Source organism: Equus asinus, chromosome 2, assembly GCF_041296235.1.
Source record: "Equus asinus isolate D_3611 breed Donkey chromosome 2, EquAss-T2T_v2, whole genome shotgun sequence".
NCBI lineage: Eukaryota > Metazoa > Chordata > Mammalia > Perissodactyla > Equidae > Equus > Equus asinus.
The window spans coordinates 80,495,765-80,521,961 of record NC_091791.1 but is presented as its reverse complement, the minus strand read 5'-3'; the positions used below and the strand labels follow the sequence as shown (position 1 = coordinate 80,521,961).

Below are 26,197 nucleotides of genomic sequence, written 5' to 3'. Positions count from 1 at the left end.
ATATCTTTTATCTACTTTAAAATATTTCCTATACATTGAAGCACACTGTCTAAGAGTTAAAGAGATTAATAGTGTTTTCATGCCTCATATATTCTTTTTGAGACATTTAAACTATTTCACTTTATCTTAGAAAAAGGTAAGATTTTTAAAAAGGAGGACTAGCCATCTTCCTCACAGAACAGTAGTTCTGGTGTCTCTATTAAAATATTTTATGGAAAAAAATAATAAAGAAAATAGCATCTTGTTTGTATTTAGGCTTCTTGCTTGAATTCTGAAATGCTTGCTAATGGTTGTAAGTTGGTGCACTCTTGTATTTTGGAAAATGAGTTAGGACATGGATAGGACCCAGGCAGGTTGACAAGTGATAAGGATCCCAATTGCCATTTTTAAGGACCCATTGTCAACTAATGAAATACTGCTTTTAATCCAATCATTTTCCACCACATTTGCTAAGTGGAAATTCTGATTACTAATGTTAAGGCAGTTAGAGAATACATAAGCCCTCCTATTACAGCCTCTTTAAGCCTTTCAGTCATTTTCAGAGGAAGCAGATTCTAGTAATTAACCTTCCAACAGAAATAGTGGGTGTATGCACAGCAGGACTTCATTTTTACATGTGAAAATAAGTCTAACGGCTTAATGACATTCATTTCATACATTCAGTCAATAACCATTTATTGTGTCCTGCTATGTGTGGGCATTCTCTCAGGCTGTGAGGATAGAAAAATGAAAATTTCCTTACCTCTCCATTACTACCACCGAAGGCAATCTGCAGTTGACTTTCACCTGGACTCCTCCAGGAGCATACTAACCATTCTCTCCGAATACCTTCTTGTGCTTCTAAACTGTACTCCATAACAATCACATCTTCCAAAAAAATCTAGTCTTTCCTATTTCCACATATTCCTGCGTATTCATATTCTCCTGCATATTCAGTGGCGTCCTATTTCTTTAAAATAAAGATCAAATTCTTAATCTGGCCACATTTGTTTCATGGTTTATCCCCCACTTACCACTCCATCCTCATGTCGCAGCAAGTTCTTGCTTGCTCACTGTGCTTCAGCTTACATGGCCTTCTCTGCTTTATGAAAGTGTCATATTCCTTTCTGTCCAGGGTCCTTGCACATGGTATAATTGCTGACCGGAATGGGATCCCCATACTTAACATTCACCTCTCCAATCCCTCACACCCATAATGAAGTAAACTGCTCATCCTTCGACTTCAACACAAATATTACCCTCTCAGGAAAACCTTCCCTCACCTCTTAGATTTTGCTCCCTCCTCCTGCTGTTGTAACATTCTCACAGCTCCGTGTACCTTTCCTTAGTCTCACTGGTGATGTTACTAGATGAACATCTCTCTCTGGGACAAAACTCCCAGCTCACTGAGGGCTTCTTATTGTATCCTCAGTGCCTACCAGGAAGTCTGGCACATAGTAGGTATTTTATAGATATCTGATGACTGAATCAATGAATGAATCAACAAGGTCCTGCCTTCAGGAAGTCTACAGTCTAATAGAGAAGATAAGTAAGGAGACCCTTAGAACAATGAGAAAAGTGCTATCAATTTGGAATTTTCTTAGATTCACGAATGACCCAAACTTTACTTTTTGTTTGCTAAGACATTAGTGAGAAAAATGTAGTATGCAATTATTCTACAATTTACGAGAATCACTTTTTTTATTCTTTAAGTGGTCCGTGAAAACACTTCGGGTACTTACCCTGAAAAGTAATGCATAATTAATGACTCTTCAAACAACAAGATCATTAAATTCTACCAACAGTGATCCTTGCAGTTTGAGGAACTTTTTGAGAAGGCTGGCACAAGATAGTTATCGTAGACCTTTCCTACTCTCCCATTTTCTGGTGAATTTTTAACATATTAGCAAGATGGTAAATCGTCCAGAGACTCCCCCGAGTTACTGGAGACTTCCAGCTGTGATGACAGAGAGACTAGAAATCCCTAAAATAAAGCAAACATTTTGTTACCTAATGAACACAGTACTCCAAAGTGTCTTCTGGTTTGACCTCAGATGACCCTAGAACTCAACATGTAACGTCATCAATACAACTCCAATATTAGCTCAGGAATCTTGAACAAGATAAGTATTGTGATGTGTTTAAATGAAGCAGTAGTTCTTATTAAAATATTCGGTTTTTTCCCCAGGTGAGTATGGCTGATTTAAACCAGTACATAAATCTTAATGTTATGTTTGGAAGAGCATGAAGTAATATGCCGAATTATATCAATTGGTATCTCTCCCTGATTAAAAAATTAGTGAATTAAGTTGATGTTATTTCTGTTATCCCCACAAAAAAAACCCATTCTTGTATTTAAATGAGGACTACTATCATGTATCACTCCTGATTAAAAATTTGTATATGTTTGTATTATCCCTAAAAAGGTTTGGATTGTGCTTGTGTTTGTTTAATAGTATACATATAATGTGAGGAAAATCCTTTAAAATACTAAGAATCTCTGAGGATAGTGCATATCTGAGAATTGAATGTGTCATTATGCTGAGAATTTTATGGTTCAGTCATGCACAGTCTGCTACTTTTGCTGATCATTGTTATGATCACTAGAGGATCCGTAAGGTCTTTCTCTAACTTAACAATTCTGTAGTTTTGTGACAGTATACATGGCAAACACAAGAATTTCCTGCATTTAACTTGTTATGTATGCTTTATTAAAAATAACCTACTTCTTATAGAGAGATTGGTGAGGTCAGAAATATCAGAATCAGACACCTGTCATGAAAATGATATCAGAAGATAGTATTAGAGTGATACAGCTATTTCTTTCATTTGCACATTTCACTATGAGAGAATTTGCTGACTTTGGGACAAATGAATAGAATGTGTAGTTATCTAAAATATGTTCTCAGTTTAACTGACACTTCTTCCCAAGTTAGGAAATCAATAATTTTATTCTTTTGGTATCACAGACTTCAGAAGTAAGAAAGTCATTGGCACTCTTCACTTTCTCTCTAACTCCTCATAATTTTGAGAGAAATTTTTATCTTCCAGTGTAATTTTATTTCACATTATTCATAAGGATTCTGCCAAAATTCATCATCTCTTCAAAGAAGAGAATTAAATAAGATATTGTGTCAAGAGTCATGTTAGAAAAGTGGAGAAGGAAAAAAAATTAGAATGTTACTGCTATTCCCAGAGGAGAAAAAGTCAACATTCTGAGAATCCTCAACAATCAGATTACAAGAAAGAAGGGGTACATGATATGTCAAATTTTGTATAACATTGAAAACTCCTGAGTTATAGAATCCTTATATTAAAAACCATGAAACAATTTGGGATTAAACTACAAAAGAATATTTTGACTCTATCAGCTTTAACTTTGTTATTTTTATTATTTAGAGAGTTGTATTATTTTTTTTAAAAACCCAATGCTGGCCGTCTGTGGTTATCAGATTCAAGTATGAGCTTTGATTTTAATTGTGTACCTTTTATGCTCACACACACACACTCTCATGCAAACACACAATCTTAAAGACAAAATAGGAACCCATAAGCGTTTCCCTAAGTGTTTAAAGGTGATGAGAGGTATGTTTGAAGAGAAGGAAATTAGCTTAGACATGGAAAAAGCATGAGTTGAAAAGTATCAAACTTTTGATGTTTATACTACTCAGAGCAGTAAAGCAATTATATATAGTTAAGTACATAGGAATATAATCATCACTTTAAAATTTTACCATCTTACTACACTTTCACTAGCCCTTCCTGTGCTTGCTAATAGCATGATTGACATTTCTGATTACGGTGATCTGGATAGTCTTAAGAAGGACAATATTCAGATTTTTATTTTACTTAGAAGCCTTACTCACTACATGCTTTATCTCTTCAAGACTAACCATTAGTTTAGTCTTTTACACAAGCTAATGGACTTGATGCTTGTGCTTGGTCTCTACACGAAGTTTCAACTAATACCTTTCTGCATTCCTTAGCGTCCTTTTCCCACCACTTTTTACATAGATATGTTTCCATTGAAAGTTGTAGTGTGTATGATCTGGAATGTCCTGAGATGTGTAGATCCGTGGAGCTTACAGTTATTTTAACAGTCACAGAAATCTCATATTCACCACGCACATTTTCGTTTGGTCCACAGAATTTGTCTGGCCACTGGTGCTATTTCCTGCTCTTCACATCCCACAGTCATCCCACAAAGATGTAACAGAGTGCCTGCTGTGTGTCGAACGCTGTTCTAGGTGCTGGGTTACATTGAGGGACAGAGCAAACAAAAATCTCACCTCGCAAGCTTATACAAATAGAGGTTTAAAATACCCCTGGCCATCCTTTTGAAATAGGGCAAGGTGTAGGCTCAGTACAAAGGCTGATAATCTATACGGAGAGACTGTACATCGGAAGTGAAAGAGAAAAAGAACTGTGAGTTTCAGGAAGAGCGTGAGGGACCAGCCTCTCTGATTTGGTGCTAAATAACAGTTGCATGACACTCATACGGATTGCCTGTGTCCCTTCTTCCTCCTGGGCCTTCTCTTTCTCATTTTCTGTGCTGCATCCTCCTTTATCTCTTATACCTCCAAGCATAAAATCCAAACATTAGAGGCCCTGGGACATTTTTACTTCTGCATTTATGCCCACACTGGCTAATTTCGTTCAAGTCTATGATTTAAAAAATTATCTATATGCCTATGACGCCCAAATTTATAGCTCCAGCTCAGATCTCTTCTCTGTGCTCCATATTTTTGTATCAATGGCCTATTCCACATCACTGCCTGAGATTAATAGGCCCATCACATTTAACCTGTTGAAAGCAGAGGACACGACTCCCACCCTTCCCCTCCTCTCACATTCTGCTCTTCCCTTGTACACTCTCCACATCATTAATTCATCCCACCCTTCACTCAATTGCTCATAAAATTGCTGACCCACACAGTCTTGGATTTATCCTTGACTCCTTTTCCTCTCACCTCACATTCAATCCATAAGCAAATCCTTAAAATAGATTCTTAATTTCTTCCTTGCTAATATACTAATCCAAATTCACCATCATCAGTCCTCTGATTCTAGACTACTGCAGTAGCTTCCTACTCAGCTTCCACTCTTGCCCTTCCAGAGTTTTGCACATTGTGAATTAATCCTTTGAATACATGAATCAGATTTCATTCTGTTGAAAACCTAAGAATGTCTTTCTATTGCACTTAAAAAAAACCCCAAGGGTTTGCTTTGCTTGCAAGGCTCTGGAACCTGGCTCCCCTCCTCTCCACCTCATATCCTCCTCTTTTTCCCTGAATCTGCACACATTAGCCACCTTCACTGCCTTACCTGGAACACCAGGTTCATTTTCCACCTCAGAGCCTTTGCACATGTTGTTTCCTGTGCCTGGGCCTTTCCCGCAGATATTTGCATGGTTTGTTCCTTCATTTCATTTAAATCTGCTCAACTGTCACATTCTTGGGGAGGACCTCATGACCACTCACCCTATTACTGTGTCCGTTTACTCTAATCCCTATTCCCTGCTATATATATATTTTTTTTACTGTGGCCTGATATTATGTTCCATATTGATTTTTTTTGCTTAATAGTTCATTATGTGTAGTCCCTATTAAGATGCAAGTACCACAAGCTCTCTATTTTACTTGTTAATGGAAGTTTAAGAGTGCTTGGTATTTAACGTGCATTTATTGAGTGAATGAATAATTAAATGAGTAACACTTCTAGGGGCTACAGTAGAAGCCCTTGGACTGCTACAGTCAATAGACAGGGACATAAACTTTGCTTTCTGCTGATTTTGTCTTCATGATCACCAGAAATTATGAGATTTGAAGTACTAGATAAATGGAACATTTTCTTAAAGAATTCACAGGCTCAGCAATGAATACTTTATTTTTATTTCTTATTTGTATCATATCACTTAATTGGCTTGCCCACATTCTAAGGCAATTATTAATTTCCATGTATATTTAATTCATTAATTTTAGAATACTGTTTTGTATAAAGAATATAACATACTCAAATGTTATAAAAACTTACATTCAAATAAGAGTTGTTAACCTCGGGACCTAGGAAATGACTATAAATATTATATATTGGAGAGTATAAAATGAGAATGTGATAATGTCAAACTATATTGTGAGTGGTAAATTTCCTTGTGACTTTGGATTCACTGTTTTATTTATTTGCTTTTCTGTATCCTTATCACAAAGTAAAATATATGTAGAAATTGTATAACTCATATTTCTGTACTTTCTGATAAAATATGCCAATCAAAATAAGTGAATTTCATCATCTTACTTTGAAAAAGAGTAACTCCCACTTCAAATATCTCATAAGAGTAAGATTTAACTTCTTCAACCTCTGATGTTTTTTTACATGATAGTTAGGTGCTTCTTTTTCACCAAAGACCAATAACATTCAGGCAAAGTAATTCATCTTAAGGCCATTGAAATCAGGAAAATTAATTCATCTTAATGCAGTTGAGTGCAATCAGAAAGCAGACATTTGGGGTGATTAAAATGGAATTAGATGTATTAGACTTTTAGCCCACCTCATTTCATAAAGGATATGAGCTGACTTAAACAGTTGGTGGACAATATGATTTAAAAATAAGATGAACTAGTGTGGGAAGGGACTATATCTGAAGAATTCAGTTAAAACTCCAGCCTGGTGCAGTGCTTTGAATGCTTCTGAGTATGTCAGCTATTTGCTGAGACATGCTTTGTTGCTTTTCTACTTACATTCGCATAACCACTTTTCAGCAGAAAAACTGCATGATTTTGAACTTGATTATCAAAACATCTTTTTAATTGAGTTATTATTGAGTTGTGCCATTGACTAATTTTTGGAACACAAACATTGCTAGAAAAGAACAACACTGAGAAATTCTCAGGGCAGTTTATACAGCATTTTGTTTCCTCTTTAGGAAATGATGCGACATCAATTGTCAACTGTCTTCATATTTTGGGTCAGACTTTGGATGCAAGGTAAATGGATACATCTTTATTGAAATCGATGAGTATAGTAATGATATATAAAAGTATTAAGATGGACCTAGTGTTTTGATTTTATTCTTTGGAATTGTAATAAAGACTTCAATGTAGATGAAAAGAAACTCTTGTAAATTACTAACACAATAGCATTGTATTATTTTTATGATCCTACATAGATTGCTATTTAAATTTCAAGTACTTTCTGTAGCAGTTAGGTGTATAATTGAGAACTGAATTGAGAATGTATCCTGGGAAACAAAAATGGTAAGCTACAACTCTAGAGGTCTTATTAGCTTCTAGGCATGGTACTTGTGCTCCACATTTATAATAATGTTTAGCTTTATAGGAGACATGAGGATTTTATTCTCATTTTACAGATGACTAAAGTAAAGCTTAAGATTGCATAGTAAGTGTGGAAGTAGGCCAGTTCCCAAGCCTGTGCACTTTCTGCTCTGCCCTACTATCAACATGACCAGAAATCCAACATGTTGACTAAATAAAATCAGTTTATTTAGCACGATTGATTCAGCCTTTAAGCCATACATTTATTTGGTTTATTTGTTCTCCAGGATAAGTCTAAATAAAAATTCTTAAATGTCTCCCACCAAAAATATTCTATGATACTCTTCGATTATCCATTTTTTGTTTAAAATGTTAATGGAGATGTTTTGTGTAGTAAATGAAGAAAGGAGATGCCATCATCCACTTCCATTTCCTAGCAGAAACAGTGGCATTAGATAGTCTCTTCTGTACAAAGTTGAGCCTTCAGAGGCTTATTTAGAAAAGACTTGATGGTTAACCCTACGCACAAAATATCTGTATCATTCAGTGACTTGGTTTAGCTGTCATTAAATGTTTCTTTTACCCCATTGCCTCAGGAAACATTCTAGTTGTGTTGGATTTGGGATTAACTAAACTGGCTCAGAAGCGGTGATTTGTTAGTCATAAAATAAATATTCTCAAAATTTGAGGACACTAGTGGAAAACACAAAGATTAGCACTGCCTTTTGCCCTGAGGTTCTAGTTAGGTTGACTATGAAGGCGTTTAGGAAAGGTTATGCATTTGCAAAGCAATATTGCTCTAACCTCTGGTATATTGAAAAAATGTTTTTGAGAGTGGATTTAAAAAATTTAGAGGGCTGAGTGAATGTTGTAATGGACAAATGAACATAAAGTAGAAGCATATTTTATTTGTATTTCACTTGCTCCTCTCACAAGGTATGAGTTCTCCCTTATTTACTTCCTAGAACTGTGATGAAGACTGGCCTGGAGAGTGTTAAAAGTGCCCTCAGAGCTTTTCTGGACAATGCTGCAGAAGATCTGGAGAAGACGATGGAGAATCTTAAGCAGGGCCAGTTTACCCACACCCGAAACCAACCCAAAGGTGTTACTCAGATTATCAATTATACCACGGTGGCACTGTTACCAATGCTGTCATCATTATTTGAGCATATTGGCCAGCATCAGTTCGGAGAAGATCTAATATGTATGTAAATCTATTACTTAGAGTTCCATTACCTAAACAGTACAATCAGAAATTGTAAAAGCCACATCTGGGTTACTCACATGCTGCTTATACATTAAAATGCCTTTTTTGAAGAACATCATAGGGTGACATGGACAATCACTTGCACATTGTTGAAGTACAAGTTCCAAATTTTACATTTTTCTAGGTTGTCTCTTTCCATGGAAATTTTCTAATGCAGTTTGACCATGAGACATGCAACATCAAATGTTTTCAGATTATTTCTGAGTCAATGCACATCGTTTCCACAAGGCTTGTTACCAACAAATATGGAGACCACTGAGACAAAGTGTGTGTCTAAATAATTGGTCTACTAGAATGGCTCAAGTATCTTCCATTTATAGGTTTCAGTCTGTTTTCATGGAGGATTTAATTAGCTGTTTGAACCTGAAATTCTGTAGTTATTAAAAATATCCACAGAATGCCCACGGTTATGTGGGAAGAAAGAACACACAACTTGTCCTAATTTCCTGCTCTCCTGCTGATATGAACATGAGAGATGTGAGTCCTTGTCAAGCAGTCAGGTGGGTCTTGACTGCAGACCCACCCACTCGGGCTGTCAACAGGTGAAGTGCAGCTCTGTGTAAAAGCCACTGCGTTGCTCAGTGGATGCTACAAGCACTGGTTGAGCCAGTGGGAGCATTGCTTGCAGCACAGTGTGGACGTGGAAACAGGTCTGGAGAACAAGGATGATTTCTCCATTCACGTCATGGTGTATCCCCCAGGAAATAGTAGCAGAGTTGAAATTAGAAGTCCAGGTTCTTAGATTTTCTTGCCTCTTAAACATGACTTATTGGATAATAGATCATCTGTAAGGCTTTATTTAATTTTCTAGCTTGAAAAACTATCAGAGTGACTTACTTATGCCTTGAATGTCAGGTCATTTCAGAAATAACTAACACACTACATCCTCCAATATGCTCATTCTCATTCATTTAAGAGTTAAAATAAAAGATACAGTCTTTATATACCTTTGGAAAAGGAGTCAAAATCTACCTTTCCTCCAAGATAGTCGTGTTCTTAATTTTATTCTTGAAGAAATCTTTTATTCTTGTACCTAGAGAAAAATTATTAAAAACTGGTTCTTGATAATGTTCTAAATAATTACAGCGTGATTCCTTAGAACACTTTCAACTCCTTAAAGAGAAGAATTTTGTTTGAGAAAAATTTTTATATTTCATTTTATATATCTGTTTGTTCTTATATTGCTTTTTTCAAATGTTAAAATATTAGTGTGCCTTTAATGTGGAATTTTGTTTTTAGCATAGACTTTCTCAAGGCAATGAATAAATAACAAGTGTTTTTTTTCAAGTGAGATTCTCTTTTTTCCTTAGTGGAAGATGTGCAGGTGTCATGTTATAGAATTCTGACTAGCTTGTATGCTTTGGGAACCAGCAAGAGTATTTATGTGGAAAGGTAAGGTTTTAAAAGTTTAACTTTGTGTTAATAGCTTTTTCAAGTGTTATGACAATTTGTTTCAAGAGTCCCCACCTGATAACTTTTTCTTAGTTATAAACTAAACAACCAGATTGATATACTGAATTCCTTGGGAATAATTAGACACTCTTTAAACTGAATTGGAATTGATACAACAAAAGATAATCAAATTATGAAACGAAAGGTAAAGCAATAATGGTAAAGATCGTATTTAATAAAAACTTGAAACTTAGTTCGTGAGTCTTTATGAAGGAATCCGCTAGTACAATTTCTCATTATATATCAGAAATACAAAGCAAGCGCAAGTATCAGCAGTTTTTAAAACATGTTCTCAAGTTCAAGAGAGAGAAAGTAGCAGGGTCAGACAATGTAGATGGGTCAAGTAAGATAAGGTGTCCCCATTGAACTTAAAATAAGAGATCACTGGCTACTTCAGTAAAAAATTTCCATGTAAGAGAAAAGAAAAAGTGGGAAGTTTTAAAAAGGCTTGACTAAATAAAAAGACATTCTGATAGAAGACTGATAAATGAAATAAATAAATGAAAGAATATTCTGATGGAAAAATATTGAATAGATGTAAATTCTCCCCGAGTTGATCTATAATTAATTACAAAACAATTTCAAATAGATATTTACTTTTTATTGAACTTGACAAAATAATTCAAAGGTTCATTTGAAAAAAATAAACCCATGAAACAGGCCAATAATGTTTTGAGAGAGAAAAAAAGAATAATGAAAGGGTTCTCATTTGGCCTACCAAATACTAAAATTTATAAAGCAATAGTAATTAAAATAGGGTGACATTTCAATAGAGATAGGAAAGTAGATCAATGGAAAAGGATAATTGAATTCACTCTGAATATTTTTAAAGTTTTACCTGCAAAATATTACGGTTTATTGAAAGGTTACCTTATTTTTGTCACGTAGGCTGTTTTCTCTTTTTCGCTAACTTAATGCTAAATCTATGTTTATAGTTTTCTGTGTATATTTATTTTTATTTCCCTTAGCTATATTCTCAGAATTTGGAAATCTAAGTTAAAGAGTATGCATATGTTAAAGAATTATGGTATACATTTCACTATCTTTTCAGAAAATTGATGTAATTTTCACTCTCAGGTTTTACAAGGGAATCCTCATTTTCTCACATTTTTCTCATCTCTGATTGTTATTCTTTTTTACTATTTTACATGTAATAGTTAAAAATGGAAACTCATTTTTGTTTTCAAATGCATTTCCCTTATTACCAGTTATTGGCTATTTTTTGGTGTTTACTTTGCCATTTGTATTTCTTTATTTTATAAATTGCCTTTTTTTCATCTTTTGTACATTTTTCTATTAATATGTTGTCCTATTGATTTGTAATAACCATTATATTTATTAAAACTGTTAACCTCTTGCCTGTTATTTCTCCCATTTTTATGACTTTTAACATTTTTATACCTTTATAGTGCTTATATACAAAACACTACTTATAGTGTTTTATGACCAAAGAATTTTGAATTTTTGTATAATCAGACCTACCAATTATTTCATATATGTTTCTTCCCCTTGGTTTCTTGATTTAAAACAGTTTATACTACACTCTTAACAGCTAGAAATTCAAATATTTATTCTCCTAGCTTTTTCATGCTTTCACTTGTTTAGACTTAGTTTTTAATCCTTTTGTTCATTTAGTAGATATTCATTACATGCCAGGTTCTGGGATACAAAAGGGAACAAAGTAGATCTCAGCTCCCATAGAGCTCATATCAAGTGGAGGAAGCCAAACAAGCAAAGTGAGGAAGAAAACAGTGGCGAGTTACTATGTGTGAATCAGAACACAATGTAGAGAGCCACACAGGGTCATCAGGACTGTGTCTGCTAGAACGTGATCTTTGAAGCTCAGAACTCTCCTCCATTCAACAGAAAACAGGTGGAAGATGCATCAATGTAAATAGGTTTGTCTAATAGCTTCCGTTTTCTCAGTGAAGCATGACTTGAGTACTCAGCCAGATGCTGGTTGAAAAAAGCCTGAGAAGCTTGAGGAAAGTAGAGAATGTCTGAAATGGTCATCTCTAGGGTAAGAAGGGGATTTACTAGAAATACGTCTGAATTTCATGTTTCTCTTTGGTGTTATGTAGAATTCAAACTCGAGGTTTTCAATTTTCAACCACCTGTAAATTAATGATTTATTAAATATTTCTTTCACCTACTGATTTAAAATAAAACCTCTGTAATATACTATACTAAAGTAATATATTTCCTAGGTTATATTTCTAGAATTTCTATTCTGTTCTATTTGACTTTTTCGGGATTAGGTCAGTGCCCTCTAGCCTGAATTGGTGGCGTTTTGTAGTATATTTGAATATCTGGTAGTCCACACTCTCACACCTCAGCAGTGGCTGTTGTTGTTGTTGCTCTTCTCACCTAGATATTTTTCTTGCTAAAATTTGGGATCCTTTTGTTAGATTCTAAATATATACATTTTTTTTTTGCAATTAACTTTGCAATTATAAAGTGAGTTGAGGGAAATATAAAAGTAAAAATTTGAAAATGAGTCAGAGGTATTTTGAAAAAAAGATGGAAAAGTGACACTGTACTAAAAAATGTAGATATTTTAATACAAGTCAAGTAAAACAAAAATTGCTATTTCCAGAATACCAACACACAAATGATCAGAGTTGGTCTGACACTTACTAATTGCATCCAAATTTTAAAGTAAATTACTAATGAAATAAAAGAAGTAGTCCAATCAGATATAAGGGAATAAATTACCTACTTTGAGGTCATACACAAAGCATTTTAGGCTATTAAATTCTTAAATAAATTATTTCTTATTATTTTAAAACATTGGTTGAACTTATACTATGTGCTAGAAATTTTGCAGTTCTTCATTCCCATTTTTAGGTAAGGAAAGAAAAACTTGGAAAGAGTGAATAATTTTCCTACAGTGCCACAAGTGTTGGGTCTAAGTTTGGGATTCGAGTCTGTCTGAATCAAAGTCTGTACTCTGTAATTCCTTGGTGTCCCACGTTGTTTTCAGTAATGAACTATTATTAAATGTTTGAATTGTACTTCATCTTATTCAATGTCATTCTACAAAGGGATATTTTCTCCTCGCTGACTGGATATGTAGTCATTTTTAAGTAAAATAGATACTCAGAAATTGTTAATTTTAAGTATTATATTTTTCCAGTGAGAAATGTAAAATGGCCTAAGAGAATTATGTAATCTTTTCTTAATTAGATCCATTTTATTGACTTTTAAATAAAATTTGAATATAAAATCATTTAAGGAATTTATAACTTGCTGAAATAACTCTCATATTATTCTGTAGTAGTTAATAAACACTTAATGTTCCAGTAAAGCCTTGTCTATAGATTACTAAGGGAAAGAATTTGTATCCATGGCAGGGGGAGCCCTGGGTCGTAACCCGCCTGAATCAGTTGATCACAATCTGATTCCTTAAACACCTTCCTTCTCTTGAAAATGATAAATCAATTTTAAGTGTTATCAGTACTTTTTAGCATGTAGTGTGTCTTAGTATTTCATAGCTACCCTGAAATTACTTACATATGGTAAATTTTGAGAAAATTGTGTATTACTAGTAGTACTTTATTTTTTAATTTTTATTAAACCATTTAGTCACACAGCAACAATTTTTCCTCAATAGATCATTATGTTAAAAGAAAAGAAAAAGAAAAAAAGAATTAAAAGGAAAGCAAAAGAAATTTCTAAACTTGTGGGAGAGTTGACAAGATTTTTCTTGTTATTTTGGTCTGTACTATTGTTAGCTTCTTTTAGCTGACAATTTAGCTTCTTTTAAAGGGCGGAGGCTATTGAAAGCATATGATATTTTGCAATATGGAAATTGGATTTGGGGGGTAATTTTATTAGTAGCACTATGACTGTCCCTCTTTTAGGTTAAACTTGCCAATTTTAGTATAACTTCTTCAGTTACTTGCTTGGAAGACTTAAAAAATATAGGCATTTTCCACTTACAGGCAACGTTCTGCGTTAGGAGAATGTCTGGCCGCCTTTGCTGGTGCCTTTCCTGTAGCATTTTTGGAAACTCATCTCGACAAACATAATATTTACTCTATCTACAACACTAAGTCTTCACGAGAGAGAGCAGGTAACGCGGAAACACGTGCGGTATTTGGGATATGAAGCTAAAGCTTAATGACATTTATTGTATTTTCCTACTGTGATTTGTTAATGGGCCATTTCAGTTTGCTATCTCCAATGCTATTTGTTTCTAAGTGTTATACTGGGATTTTTTTGGAATGCTGTATGCTATTCTCATAGTGTTTCTGAAAGAAAATTAATTTCATCTAAGATAATGAGCCACAGACAAATTAACACTCTTAAGAGTAAGATAGATCAGAGGATATGGAAAAAACAGGTCAGTCTGATTTCTGATTCAGTTCCCTCTTAGAGTCGGCAAGTCTATGGCATTCTTGTTCATTATGTCTGTGGATTTATACTTGTCATTTTTCTTTGTTCACCTCATATGTCTACCTTATTGGGACAATTTTATTCACTGTGACTTTTTTCTAATAGTTAGATCCAATTTTTATTATTTAAAAAACTTAAAAACATAGTTCTAAGAGAGAGTTAATCAAAAACTTTAATTTGTACCTGATCCTAGCATGCATATTTTAAGATTTTTATGTCTATATGTACCTTTCCTTGTGGGAAAATCTGATTATTTTCTGGATCGATAGATCCATTTTTTTCGCTGTCCCAGTTGAAAAACTTTTAGACCATTGCTGATGATTTCACTGATTGGACTTTAGAACCTATTAAAATTATTTACTAGGATTTTAATTGACTTGACTAACAAATAGTTAATAAAGCAGAAACTAGTTATTCCTCAATTCAGCCATTTAAAGCAATCAAAGCAGAGTTCTGAAAGCCTGAATGTCACACAAGGGCGCTCTCTTATTGTTTTTTTTCTGTTTGATTTCCTCTACATCTGATAACGTATATTGTACTTTAGTTGTTTTCCAATAGCCCTAAACAGTTCTGCAAACTTCGGCAAGAATTATTTGCCCAAATAATTCACAAATGCATGCTTTTCTGTTAACAGGATCATTTCTCTGTATAACTCATGTTTTTATGGGAGCTGCTGGTTACATTGATTTTATAATGAATTTTATCAAGGAAAGAATCTTTTAAAAAGTTAAATAATCATCATTTAATTTGTTTATTTTATTATTTTAATTTTATATAACAGAGTTAAAGAAAAATATGTTGAATGTGACTTAGCAATATTTTTCTACGTAAGTGCCACAGTATATTTGTAAATAATAAAACATGGTTGAGTTTGAAGTAATTATCGTGTAAACATGTCTTATTAAGTTGTCTCATTAAGGATTTTTAATCAGTTAACGTTTTTGCTGTGAATCAAAAATGAAGCAGATTTGTTATTTCATCACTGATGAGGAAATACACAGAGCAGTAATTTACCTACTTATGCTCCTATGATACGTCATTTGCATCACAAAGTAAAAGAATTGAATTGAATGGTTCTGTTTCGTTCATTTTCCAGTCAGTTATTCAGCAAATAATTATTTGTGGTGTACACTGCAGTAGATGGAGCACATAGGATATAAAGGGGATGAGATTTGATTCTTTTCCTCAGGGAGTTTTCAGTTGCAGTGGAGGCAGAGAGACTGATAAATATATGTGACACAATTGAGAATAAAGAACACTGGAGACACAAAAGAGCAGTTTTAGCTGAGAACACCTGGAAAGACTTCACAGAGTTGGTACAAGATGAATCTTGAAATTAGGAACACTGAAAGTCTGGTATACTAGGGGAAACTTGAAGCACTTTGAGGTGGAGATAAAAGTCAGGAGAGAAAAGAGTAAAAGACGAGACACAAATGGAAAACCAGAAGAAGCAAGGTAGGCTTTCTAGGTCAGGTGAGGAGTAGGGACTGTACCAGTGGCAAAGAGGATCCTTTTATTGGCTTTAAAAAGGGGAGAGACATGAGTACATTTGCATTTTAGAAATCCATCATGACAGAAATAAGGAAGATGACTGGGTGTGAGACACTAAATAGAAAATGATTGTGGGAATTCAGAAGCGATATGATTGAGCAGGGCCCCTTGGATGGCGCATATAGTAAAGTGGTTATGAGAGATCCTAGAGGTAGAATCATTGTGTGGCAGATGAGGGAGCATCGCAGCCTGGAATTTCCCCAGGTTTCTAGCCTGGGTGACTGACTGGAGAACATTGTCCCCACCAAGGTAGTACATGCTCAAGAGGTAGGTTGCAGAGGAAAGGTCAGATTTAACTTTAGACCCATTGTGTTTTAGTTGCTTTTGAGACATTCCATATTAGACACAAAAAATTTTAAGAAATATGGCTTTGAGAGTTATTAGCCTATAGCAGAAACCCATAGGAATGGCAAAAATTGCCTACGTGAATATATAAGCCAAAAAAGAGAAGAGAGTTAGGTAGATCCCTAAAGAAAACCAACATTTAAAAGTTCAGAAGGAGAAAAGGGTCAGTAAAGGAGACTGACAGAATTCAGAAGAGAGCCGGGAAAGACTGAATGCATTGAAGTTAAGAAAGAGGGGAATTTTAGGAAAAGGGAATTTCGTCAATGATGTGAAATTCCACTGTAACAGTCAGTAAGATAAGGATTGTAAATGAGTAAATTCGGTAAGTGGTGGAAAGCTGAGGTTTTCATTTCTGTGGACAGAAAAATGCCTGGAAAGCTAACAATCTAGGAAAGATCTGAGCGTGTGTATAGGCTGCGGGGTAGGGGGAGGAGGTATTTGAGAGGGAGGGGTACTGAATACATGCCTGATCAAGGCCCCTGCTGTGGGCTAGGCTGGGCAACAGCAACACAGGTGCAACCACGACTAGGAACCTCAAAACTCCTTCCTCTGAAAGTGGGGAGCAGACCTTAATGTGGAACCAGAAGAAGGATGGTAGGCAGTGACATTCAATGTTCTTACTTGCTCTGAAGTAGAAGGAAAGGTCAGTTGTAGATAGAAGGAAAGAAAGAAAGGAAAGGTCGGGTAGAAGGGAAGATCCAGGGAGTGGTAGTAGGGTAGGAACTTGGGAAAAAGAGACAAAGTTCGAAATAGCTGCCATGGGAAAAGGGAGAAGGAGTGAGGCGAAGGCATGCCAGGTGTTGCTGTGTTTTGAAGCCCAATAAGAAATGGTTGCTTGTGTCTGTTATAAACAGTGGCAATCTGGCTGTCATGTCAGTTTTTTCATTGAACACAATTCCTTTCTATGTGTGCTTCTCTAGCTCTCAATTTGCCAACTAATGTGGAAGATGTTTGTCCAAATATACCATCTTTGGAGAAACTCATGGAAGAAATCGTGGAATTAGCTGAGTCTGGTATTCGCTACACACAAATGCCACATGTAATGGAAGTCATACTGCCTATGCTTTGTAGCTACATGTCTCGTTGGTGGGAGCACGGACCTGAGAACAATCCGGAAAGGACTGAAATGTGCTGTACGGCTCTGAACTCAGAACACATGAACACACTTCTGGGGAATATATTGAAAATCATATATAATAACTTGGGAATTGATGAGGGAGCCTGGATGAAGAGATTAGCAGGTAAGAATTGGAAAAGAATGTACCACTTAAATTTGTTTTATTTCCAAGAATTGTCCCCTTTGCAACAAAATGGATGGAGCTGGAGGGTGTGATGTTAAGTGAAATAAGCCAGAGACAGAAAGACAAATACTGCATGATTTCACTCATATGTGGAAGATAACAAACACGTGGATAAAGCGAACAGATTAGTGGTTACCAGAGGGGAAGGGGGTTAGGGGATGGGTGAAAGAGACAAAAGGGCACAGATGTATGGCGATGGATAAAAATTAGACTACTAGGGGTGAGCACAATGAAGTGTATTCAGGAATTGATAAACAATAATGTAAACCCGAAATTACACAATGTTATAAACCATTATAATCCCAATAAAATTACTTAAAACAAAAAGATTTGCGATATATAAGACAAAAAGATTTCCTGTCTTAGTCTTTATTAATATTTTCTTCTGTGCTCAAAAAATATTATTAATTATTTCTGTCATGTTGTTCTTTAAAAAATGCAGCTATAATCAGACATCAGGTAACTTTTCGTATAGTTACTACTTTTAAGTAAGTAAACCGTTTTCGTGATTTGACAATCTCTATAAGACTAATTAGTAAACACAGTGGTAAAAACTGATGAACATAAATAAAACTGGATTTTGAAACAACCCACTTTTAGCAATCTGTCTTGATAGGAGTGGGGGGAGGATAATCAGAAGATGCAGTCAGATATTTACATTTAAGTTTATCAATCATTGCAGTATTTACATTAAGTAACCTGAAGCAATTTAAACGCCCAACCACTGGAGTATGGATAAATAGGTTGTGTACACCATATGCCAGAATACTGTGCCATTTTTAAACATTAAGGTTTCAACAATGTTTTTTGACTTAGAAAATGCTCATAGTATTGTGGAGAATGAAAGGAGAGTTTTAAAAAAGTTTAATTCAGAAATATGTATATAAGTATATGAAATTACTTACTGATAAAAACCCTAAGGAAATACAGCAAAGTCTTACTAATTTGGAAGGATGATTATGATTGATTTTAACATTTTTCTTTTATACATTTCTCCAATGTATATATGTTACTTTTCGGGAAAAATTTCCTTTTAAGAATGGCCTAATCAAATTTGGAACTATTGCTAACAACTACAGCTATTATTAAATAAAAGAAGCAGTGTTGTATGTAATCTAACTCTTCACTGGGACAAGGATGGGGACAGTCAAAGAGATGGCTGTATATTATTCAGCGATTCACATCTCTTCTAAGGAAAGGGCCAGGGGACCTTTTCCATTTGGGGACTTTTTTCTTTGTGTAAAATAATTGATTTCCAAACTTAATGAATGTCTTTTTTTTTTTCTATTCTAAACTGGCCATCAATCCTTTTTTCAAAACAAGGAAGCACATCAAATTCAATTCAATATGTAATCATTTTTGAACTGCAACTATGCGATTAGGTTTTGGACTAGAGGGATGACTGAGGCGTGGGCTGAATCCTAAAGGCAGGCCTGTGCTGGCGGAGAGGGACGCTTGAATTGTGCTACAATTGTAATTACAATCTATCCTCATTTTAATGAATGTTTTCGCAGAGCAGAATATTAATGTCTGTCTTCAAACAGTATTTTCCCAGCCTATTATAAATAAAGTGAAACCTCAGCTCTTGAAAACTCATTTCTTGCCATTAATGGAGAAACTCAAGAAAAAGGCAGCAATGGTGGTGTCTGAGGAAGACCATCTGAAAGCGGAGGCCAGGGGGGATATGTCCGAGGCTGAACTACTCATTCTAGATGAGTTCACCACTCTGGCCAGAGATCTCTATGCCTTCTACCCACTCTTGATTAGATTTGTGGACTATAACAGGTATAATGTTCAAAAGTGATTAATTCTCTAATTCCATCATAACCTTACTGGGTTCATGTGTCCCCTACTTGGTGATGAGCTTGTTCTGCTTATGACATAACCAAAAGTTTATAGATAAGTTAATTTTCACTGAGCATCTTAGAATTATAGTCAGAAATCGCATTCTGGAGCAGTCCACCTTTTGCATGTAAAAGTTAGCAGTTTTGACAATTACGATGTTTTAATTGTTTCAACTGTTCCTTGAAGCCCTTTATGAACTCGTTGGGCAGTATGCTCCTCCTTAGTTTACTTGGTTTCAAATTTAAATTTGGGAGGGTAATTTTTTTGAATTAACTGTGAGTGACTGAGAAACTGTATTATTCATTATGTGATCCAGGGCGAAGTGGCTAAAAGAGCCTAACCCAGAAGCAGAGGATCTTTTTCGCATGGTGGCCGAAGTGTTTATCTACTGGTCAAAATCCCACGTAAGGAAGAAAATCTTGGCAGTGTTTGCTGTTTGGTTTATGTTAAGGGCTTTCATAATTTTAACCAATTTTCCAATCCCCTTAGTGAATACCTGTCATGGTGTTTCTCTAGCTTGTCTCCTAAGTGTCACTTAACTGGTGAGGAGAGAGAACAGGTTCCCCTGGAGAGTTGGAGGCAATATAAATCTTCTGTAGAGTTTTGTAATTTATCTTCAAAAAATTACAGGAGTTTTTAATTGCACTGCATAAACATTTCTTATGTCTGCCCCTAAATCTTAGGCTAAAATAATATAGAGACATGGCATTTTTATCCTTCTCTTAGTGTTTTGCTATCTAACCCCCGGGAGTACTCATGCCTCAGTTTGAGAAGTGCTGAGATAGACGTGTTTTTCAATCATAGGACACACCTGTTTTACTTGTATACTTTAGATTTGTTCTATCACCTCACACATTTGTTTCCATAGGAATTTAGTTTCGGTCACATGTTAGAATAAAATAAAGCTCCTCTGAGGAGTCCTGTTGATAGAATTTATAAAGTACATCTTTAGTGAATTTTCATTATTTTGTATGTTACAAGCAGAACTATCTATTTTCAAATCTGGAAAAGATTTTAATCATAAGAATTTTATAGTATTCTATAATTATTTCCAATTAACTAGCATGACATGGGTAAGTGAGCACTTATAATTGCCCCAAATTATTTCGAAAGCTTAGAATTTTTGGATCAATTATAATTCTCTGGTGCTTTGTAAATCGGAGACTGAGAAAGTAAAAATAAAAACCTCAACCTCAGTTTCATTATTTGAGGAATCTTTCCTGTTTATTTCATCAGATTGTTATACAAATCCTATTACTTTGTAATGTACTATTTTTTAAAAAGAAAATTTTCCTATTTAATGTTTAAGATAATAAATATTATTTGTTGCCTACCTCTGAGGAGTCTGTCAAACATAATACCAAATGTATATAAAAACATACATTAAAAAGTTAGAATCACACAGAAATAATCTATGAAATAATGTTTTTTGACATGTGAATTTGTATCTTCACATTGACATTCGTTTTCTGTGATGTCACAGGAAATTCTTTTAGATTCTTTATGTTCCTCTAGATAAAAGCAAATGATTTCTTGTCCTGTGTAACTCATGTTATAAGGGGGGGCGTTAGATCATTCAGGGTACTGTGAAGGAAATTTTGAAATCCAAAGCCCAAGAGTGAATCACTTAAGAAAACTAAAAACTGCATATTTTTCCCGGAAGAACTGGGAGTCTTCAGTTCATCAATCACTAAATTACCAAAGAAGCTTCTTTAAATTTATATACAAGACGAAATTTTGGAACAAGAGTATCTACCAGAATCAGTAGGTTTTTAGATGAATGTCTGATGCTAGTTTAAAGAATAAGAAAAAGTCTGGATATGTGCTTTTGAAGCTCATGGGTGCATTTAAAACACAAATCTGTTAATATGTGTCATATATATTCTTCCTCAAATATTTAAAGATGAAACTATATGAGCAACCATATTATTATTAATAGTAAAATTAGAATGTTAACATGAGCTGAATGAAAGTGGAGGCTTAGTCTTTTTGCTGTCCACACAAAATCTTTTACTAGTCATCGATTATTACATATTTACACACTTACTAGAAATTGTTTTATTTAGGGTTTGCTCATCTAAAAAAGGAAGGCATGCAATCAGAAGTTCTCTTTTAAAACTCTGTAATTATTTCTGCTTTCATTTTGTGTTTGCTTTCTCTACTACCACCACTCAAACGCTTGACTTTGCCAGTGTTTTTATGTTCCTAAATAAAAGTGAATAAAATAATGTTATGGTATTTGGAAAAAATATCATAAAATGTCTGACAAAGTGGAAATGTACATCATATTTGCGCATGCCCTTGGAAAGTCTGTGTTTATCCCAAGAAGTAGTATATGCTTTTCACCAGCTAAATTGGAGTTTGAGTATTCATCCTACCCCTTGGTAGGTGTGTGACTTTGTTACTTAAATTTTCTGAACCTTAGTTTTCCCATTTTTGAAACATACGTATTTTTATCTAGTTCCCAGAATTGTTGCCCTTAGTCAAGAGCTGTCACTGGATATTCAAGAAATATTTGTTCCTTTTCTTGATAAGTCGTATATATCAAATTACTTCTTATCTTTGTAGAAACTTTTGGGTCCTGTGTAACCTCCAATTTCATGGACTTCTTATCTATGTGATTTTAACTGAGATTTCCTTTGCAATTTCTCAGAATTTCAAAAGAGAAGAACAGAACTTCGTGGTACAGAATGAAATCAACAATATGTCTTTCCTTATTACTGACACCAAGTCAAAGATGTCAAAGGTATTCCAATAATCTATTTCACTGTTCTAGAAAATTTCTGAATGTAACTTTCATTGGTTGATTTGGTTTTAGATTTTTTGAAAGTTTATAACTGGAATTTGATAGATTTGGTAATGTTGTTTACTGATTAAGCACACACACACAGAGTTTTAAGGGTACCAGAATTTGTTTTAATCAGGTATGGTAAGACACACAGACACAAATGGTGAAGGAAGAAGTTTTTACTAACCGTTTCCCAGAAACAGAAGGCACAGCATATAGTGAGGACATGAGGAGAAGCGCCAGGTCACTCAGGAGGCAGAGAGAGTGAGGGAAAAACATGGGCAGGAACCTTTATTGTGGTTTCTGTGGGAAGGAACAGGCAAGGCCGGGTCAGCAGACTTACCTTACAAGGACTGGCTAGTTTGAATAGTTGCAGTGGGCCCTGGGGTGTAGGGGCTGCTCCTAGTTGTCTGGTACCTGGACCTGGGGTGATTAGGGCAGGTGGATTGAGCTTAGATAAAGGAGGAGATTGGGGAATATGGACTCTGGATTGGCTAGTTTGTATATGAAAGGCATGCTTACAGGCTAGTAATTTCCCATCTCTAGGAACTGAGAAGCCCTGGGAGGGGTAGCCAAGGATCAGCAGGGCCCCAGAATGTCAAAGCATCAGAATAAAAAGACATGCTTAACACACACACACACATTCACAAAATTATCAGTCAATATAATATACATACAAGTAGTCAATATTATATATCCATCAAGAATAAATATATACGTACTATGTGTGCCAAATATATAGACTTCAAAATAATTAGCTGCATTGTTTAAGAACCACATCGATGAATTCCAGGTTCCACATATGATGTAGGAAGTGCACCTCCAGATTTTCTGGGTTTTTTTAATCACTTGTGTTCCTTTCAAAACACTCTAAAATTCATGCCTTGGGGCCAGCCTGGTGGCGTAGTGGTTAACTTCACGCACTCCATTTTAGTGGCCCAGGGTTCACAGGTTTGGATCCCGGGTGTGGACGTATACACTGCTCATCAAGCCATGCTGTGGCAGCATCCCACATACAAAATAGAGGAAGATTGGCAGAGATGTTAGCTCAGGGCCAATCTTCCTCACACACACACACACAAATTCATGCCTTTATCTTTTGAATAACCACGAAATAAGAAAATGAACATACTACATGGAATAACACACACAAAGTGTGCTGCCAAGTGGCCAAAAATGCAAAATAGTGTGGTTGTCTTGCCATGGAAATCAGTCTCTACCAACGCAATAAATTATGGGACAAGAGTGGCTGTAGGAGGTACACCTACTCCACTGAACCCCAAGAGTGACTAGTCCATCTGACCTGCTTTGTTGGCGAGCACCAGGACAGGAATATAGTATCACTCAATGCACCTAGTCTTATTTAGAGTTTAAATGCCATGTTTTTGACACAATTACACATGAACTAGAAGCTCATGCCATCTGAAGCTTTGTATACATAGAACATTTGTCCAACTTGAGTAGGCTGTTACTTCATGTGACCATATTCGTGAGACACACGCATAAGATGATGATTTTTCTCTCCTCCGGGCTGACAGTAAACCTGAAGAGTGAGGAGATGCTCGTTCAGAAGATGCTATACTAAGATTGCACATTTCACCAGTGTTTTGAACCAAAATCTGTTAGTGAATTTCTCTGCTTAGGCAGTATGTTGTCAATTTAGGTCAGTGTTGTTAAAGGCATAGAGAGAAGACAAAAGAGGTCAGTGTTTCATTTGGAGGATGACAGTGATTCCAGCGTATAATCGAACTCAAGATAAATTAAAGGTCTTTAGAACAGAGATCTGCATGTCCCTATACAGACATTCTCTTCCCTCTTTTCCATCATTCTAGTCCAGTGATTCTCAAAGCAGCACTGCACATCCTGTAAACCAGACTGAGACAACTACAAACAGATAGTGACATTTACTCCTATTTGCAGGAAAGAAATGGAAAGTAATGAGTGGGAACATCGCAATTTTAATGTTTCTCCCCCCCGCCCAATTTTTGCAAAACTTTTAGTCTTTTTACCACATGACTGCTAATACTCTGAGACAAGATAGGTAACAAAAAATAGTAATATTGATGAAAAATTGAGAAATTACTGATTATGCTCTGTTTTCTTGTTTTTACATTTGTTTTTGTTTTTGCCTGCCATATGTGCTTGAAATTTTATATCACATAAATATAATGAACTTTTTTCCTAGAAATAGTGTTTCCAGTTCAAACAATGGAGTCAAAAACACTAACATGTTATATTGTTCTACTAAAGGAATCGTGATGTCCCTGTGTTTCAGCATTTGGACAGGTTTGAGCATCACTGTGTTGGCCGTAGCAGCATTGTCACACAGTTTTATCAGTATCATTGAGGTGCTCTGCTCACCACGGATGGCATGAAGGACCCAAAAGTGGGATGTAGTCAGGGGATGAGTAACATCTCTCCCAAAGAGCTGTACTGTTTAGGTCTAGTGCCAAGAATGGATAAGAGGAGGTGACCATTGAACTTACAGCTGAAGCTGAAATGGACGGAGATGTTCCCCATGCAATGCTGAGAACAGAGATGCAGAGAGCTTCAGGGCTTCCTGTGAGACGACCTCAAACCGTCTGCCTGAGGCATCACAGCAGCAGTTAAATCTACCCCACCCCCAGAATCCTGAGGGGAAAAGGACCTTTTGAACAGGGATTAGGCAATAGAAACACAAACCAAAGGACAAATTGTCATGTATCAGTCTTCAGTCAGTCACCCAAGCAGAGATCATCACTGTTCATAGAGTGCCATTTCCCAAATTAGAAGAGAATATAGAACAGCAGACCCATTTGGAAAGAGGTAATCTGGGGTAGGGAACCTCATTTTGATTTAAAGCAAAATGTGTGTAGCCCATGAGGCAGAGAGAAGCCAGTGCATATTGGTCATAATGCTCTTAGAAGGAGCGTGACCACGTGTGTGGTATGGAATGGCTGCTATGCCCTTGCCTGGGACATGCAACATGGTGATAGTGACTACAGCAGGTGGCTATGAGTGTACCAATCATTAATATGAAGCCTGGTGTGTGCTCTCCCTCCGTGAAGCCTGCCTCCTCCTGCTCCCTCCTGTGCGTTCACTTAGGGCTTGTTACTCTCAGCAGGGCCTGGGCCCTTCGCTCTGCAGTCTTCTGTGACTTCTTTTAGACTGTACATTCTTTGAGTCGGGGAACGTTATTTTAGTCACTTGGTAACTCTAAAGCTCAGTGCAGTACTTGGCACATAGTAGTTAATTGATATGGATAAATTAAATTAAAATTTGACTTTAAAGAGTTTAAAATTTGATTGTTAATCTAGGCATTTTTATATGTTATATTTTACTGTTTTTCCTGACTTGCTGTTAGAGTGGTACAAAATATATAATATTGCATCATTAGATGGCTAGCATTGCTGAAGTTTTTAATTTCATAACTTATTTTAAAAACATATACAGACAGTATCTGTTATAGATTCTCTATGTTAGTTTGTTGATGTGAGAAAAAAATTGTAGGTTTTGCCTGTTGCATTATAGAATGGTATTCTATTTTTTCTTAAGATTTCAGTTCCTACTGAAATGTAGCAGCTGGTATTAGTTATCTAAAGCTACACTCACTATTTTTTTCCAGCTTTATTAAGATATAATGGACATTTAACATTGTGTAAGTTTAAGGTCTACAACGTGTTGATTTGATGCCCTTATATGTTGCAACATGGTTAATGCCATAGCCTTAGCTAACCCCTGCATTAAGTCACCATAATTTTACCATTAATTAGCATTAGTTGTTTTGGTGAAAACAGTTAAGATCTGTGCTCTTAGCAACTTTCAAGTATATAATACAGTATTATTAGCTATAATCGCTATATTGTACATTAGATCCCCAGAGCTTACTCACCTTATAATTGGAACTTTGTACACTTTGACCAACATCTCTCCATTTCCTCCACCCCTCAGCCCCTGGTAACTACCAGCCTACTCTCTGTTTCTGCGAGTTTGGCTCTTTTAGATCTCACATATAAGTGAG

At 35.5% G+C, this 26,197-nt stretch overlaps 1 protein-coding gene across 7 annotated transcripts in view; it reads left to right on the top strand.

The window, feature by feature from the left end:
• RYR2 (ryanodine receptor 2) overlaps positions 1-26,197 on the top strand; it is a 674,743-nt gene that overhangs the window by 541,588 nt on the left and 106,958 nt on the right. For all 7 annotated transcript variants that reach the window (XM_070492185.1, XM_044758547.2, XM_070492181.1 and 4 more), the window contains 8 exons: positions 6,902-6,962; positions 8,216-8,454; positions 9,828-9,909; positions 13,914-14,044; positions 17,184-17,504; positions 19,109-19,349; positions 19,726-19,813; positions 22,063-22,155. In XM_070492185.1, the coding sequence (XP_070348286.1) occupies positions 6,902-6,962; positions 8,216-8,454; positions 9,828-9,909; positions 13,914-14,044; positions 17,184-17,504; positions 19,109-19,349; positions 19,726-19,813; positions 22,063-22,155 (1,256 nt within the window). The remainder of the gene's footprint in view (positions 1-6,901; positions 6,963-8,215; positions 8,455-9,827; positions 9,910-13,913; positions 14,045-17,183; positions 17,505-19,108; positions 19,350-19,725; positions 19,814-22,062; positions 22,156-26,197) is intronic.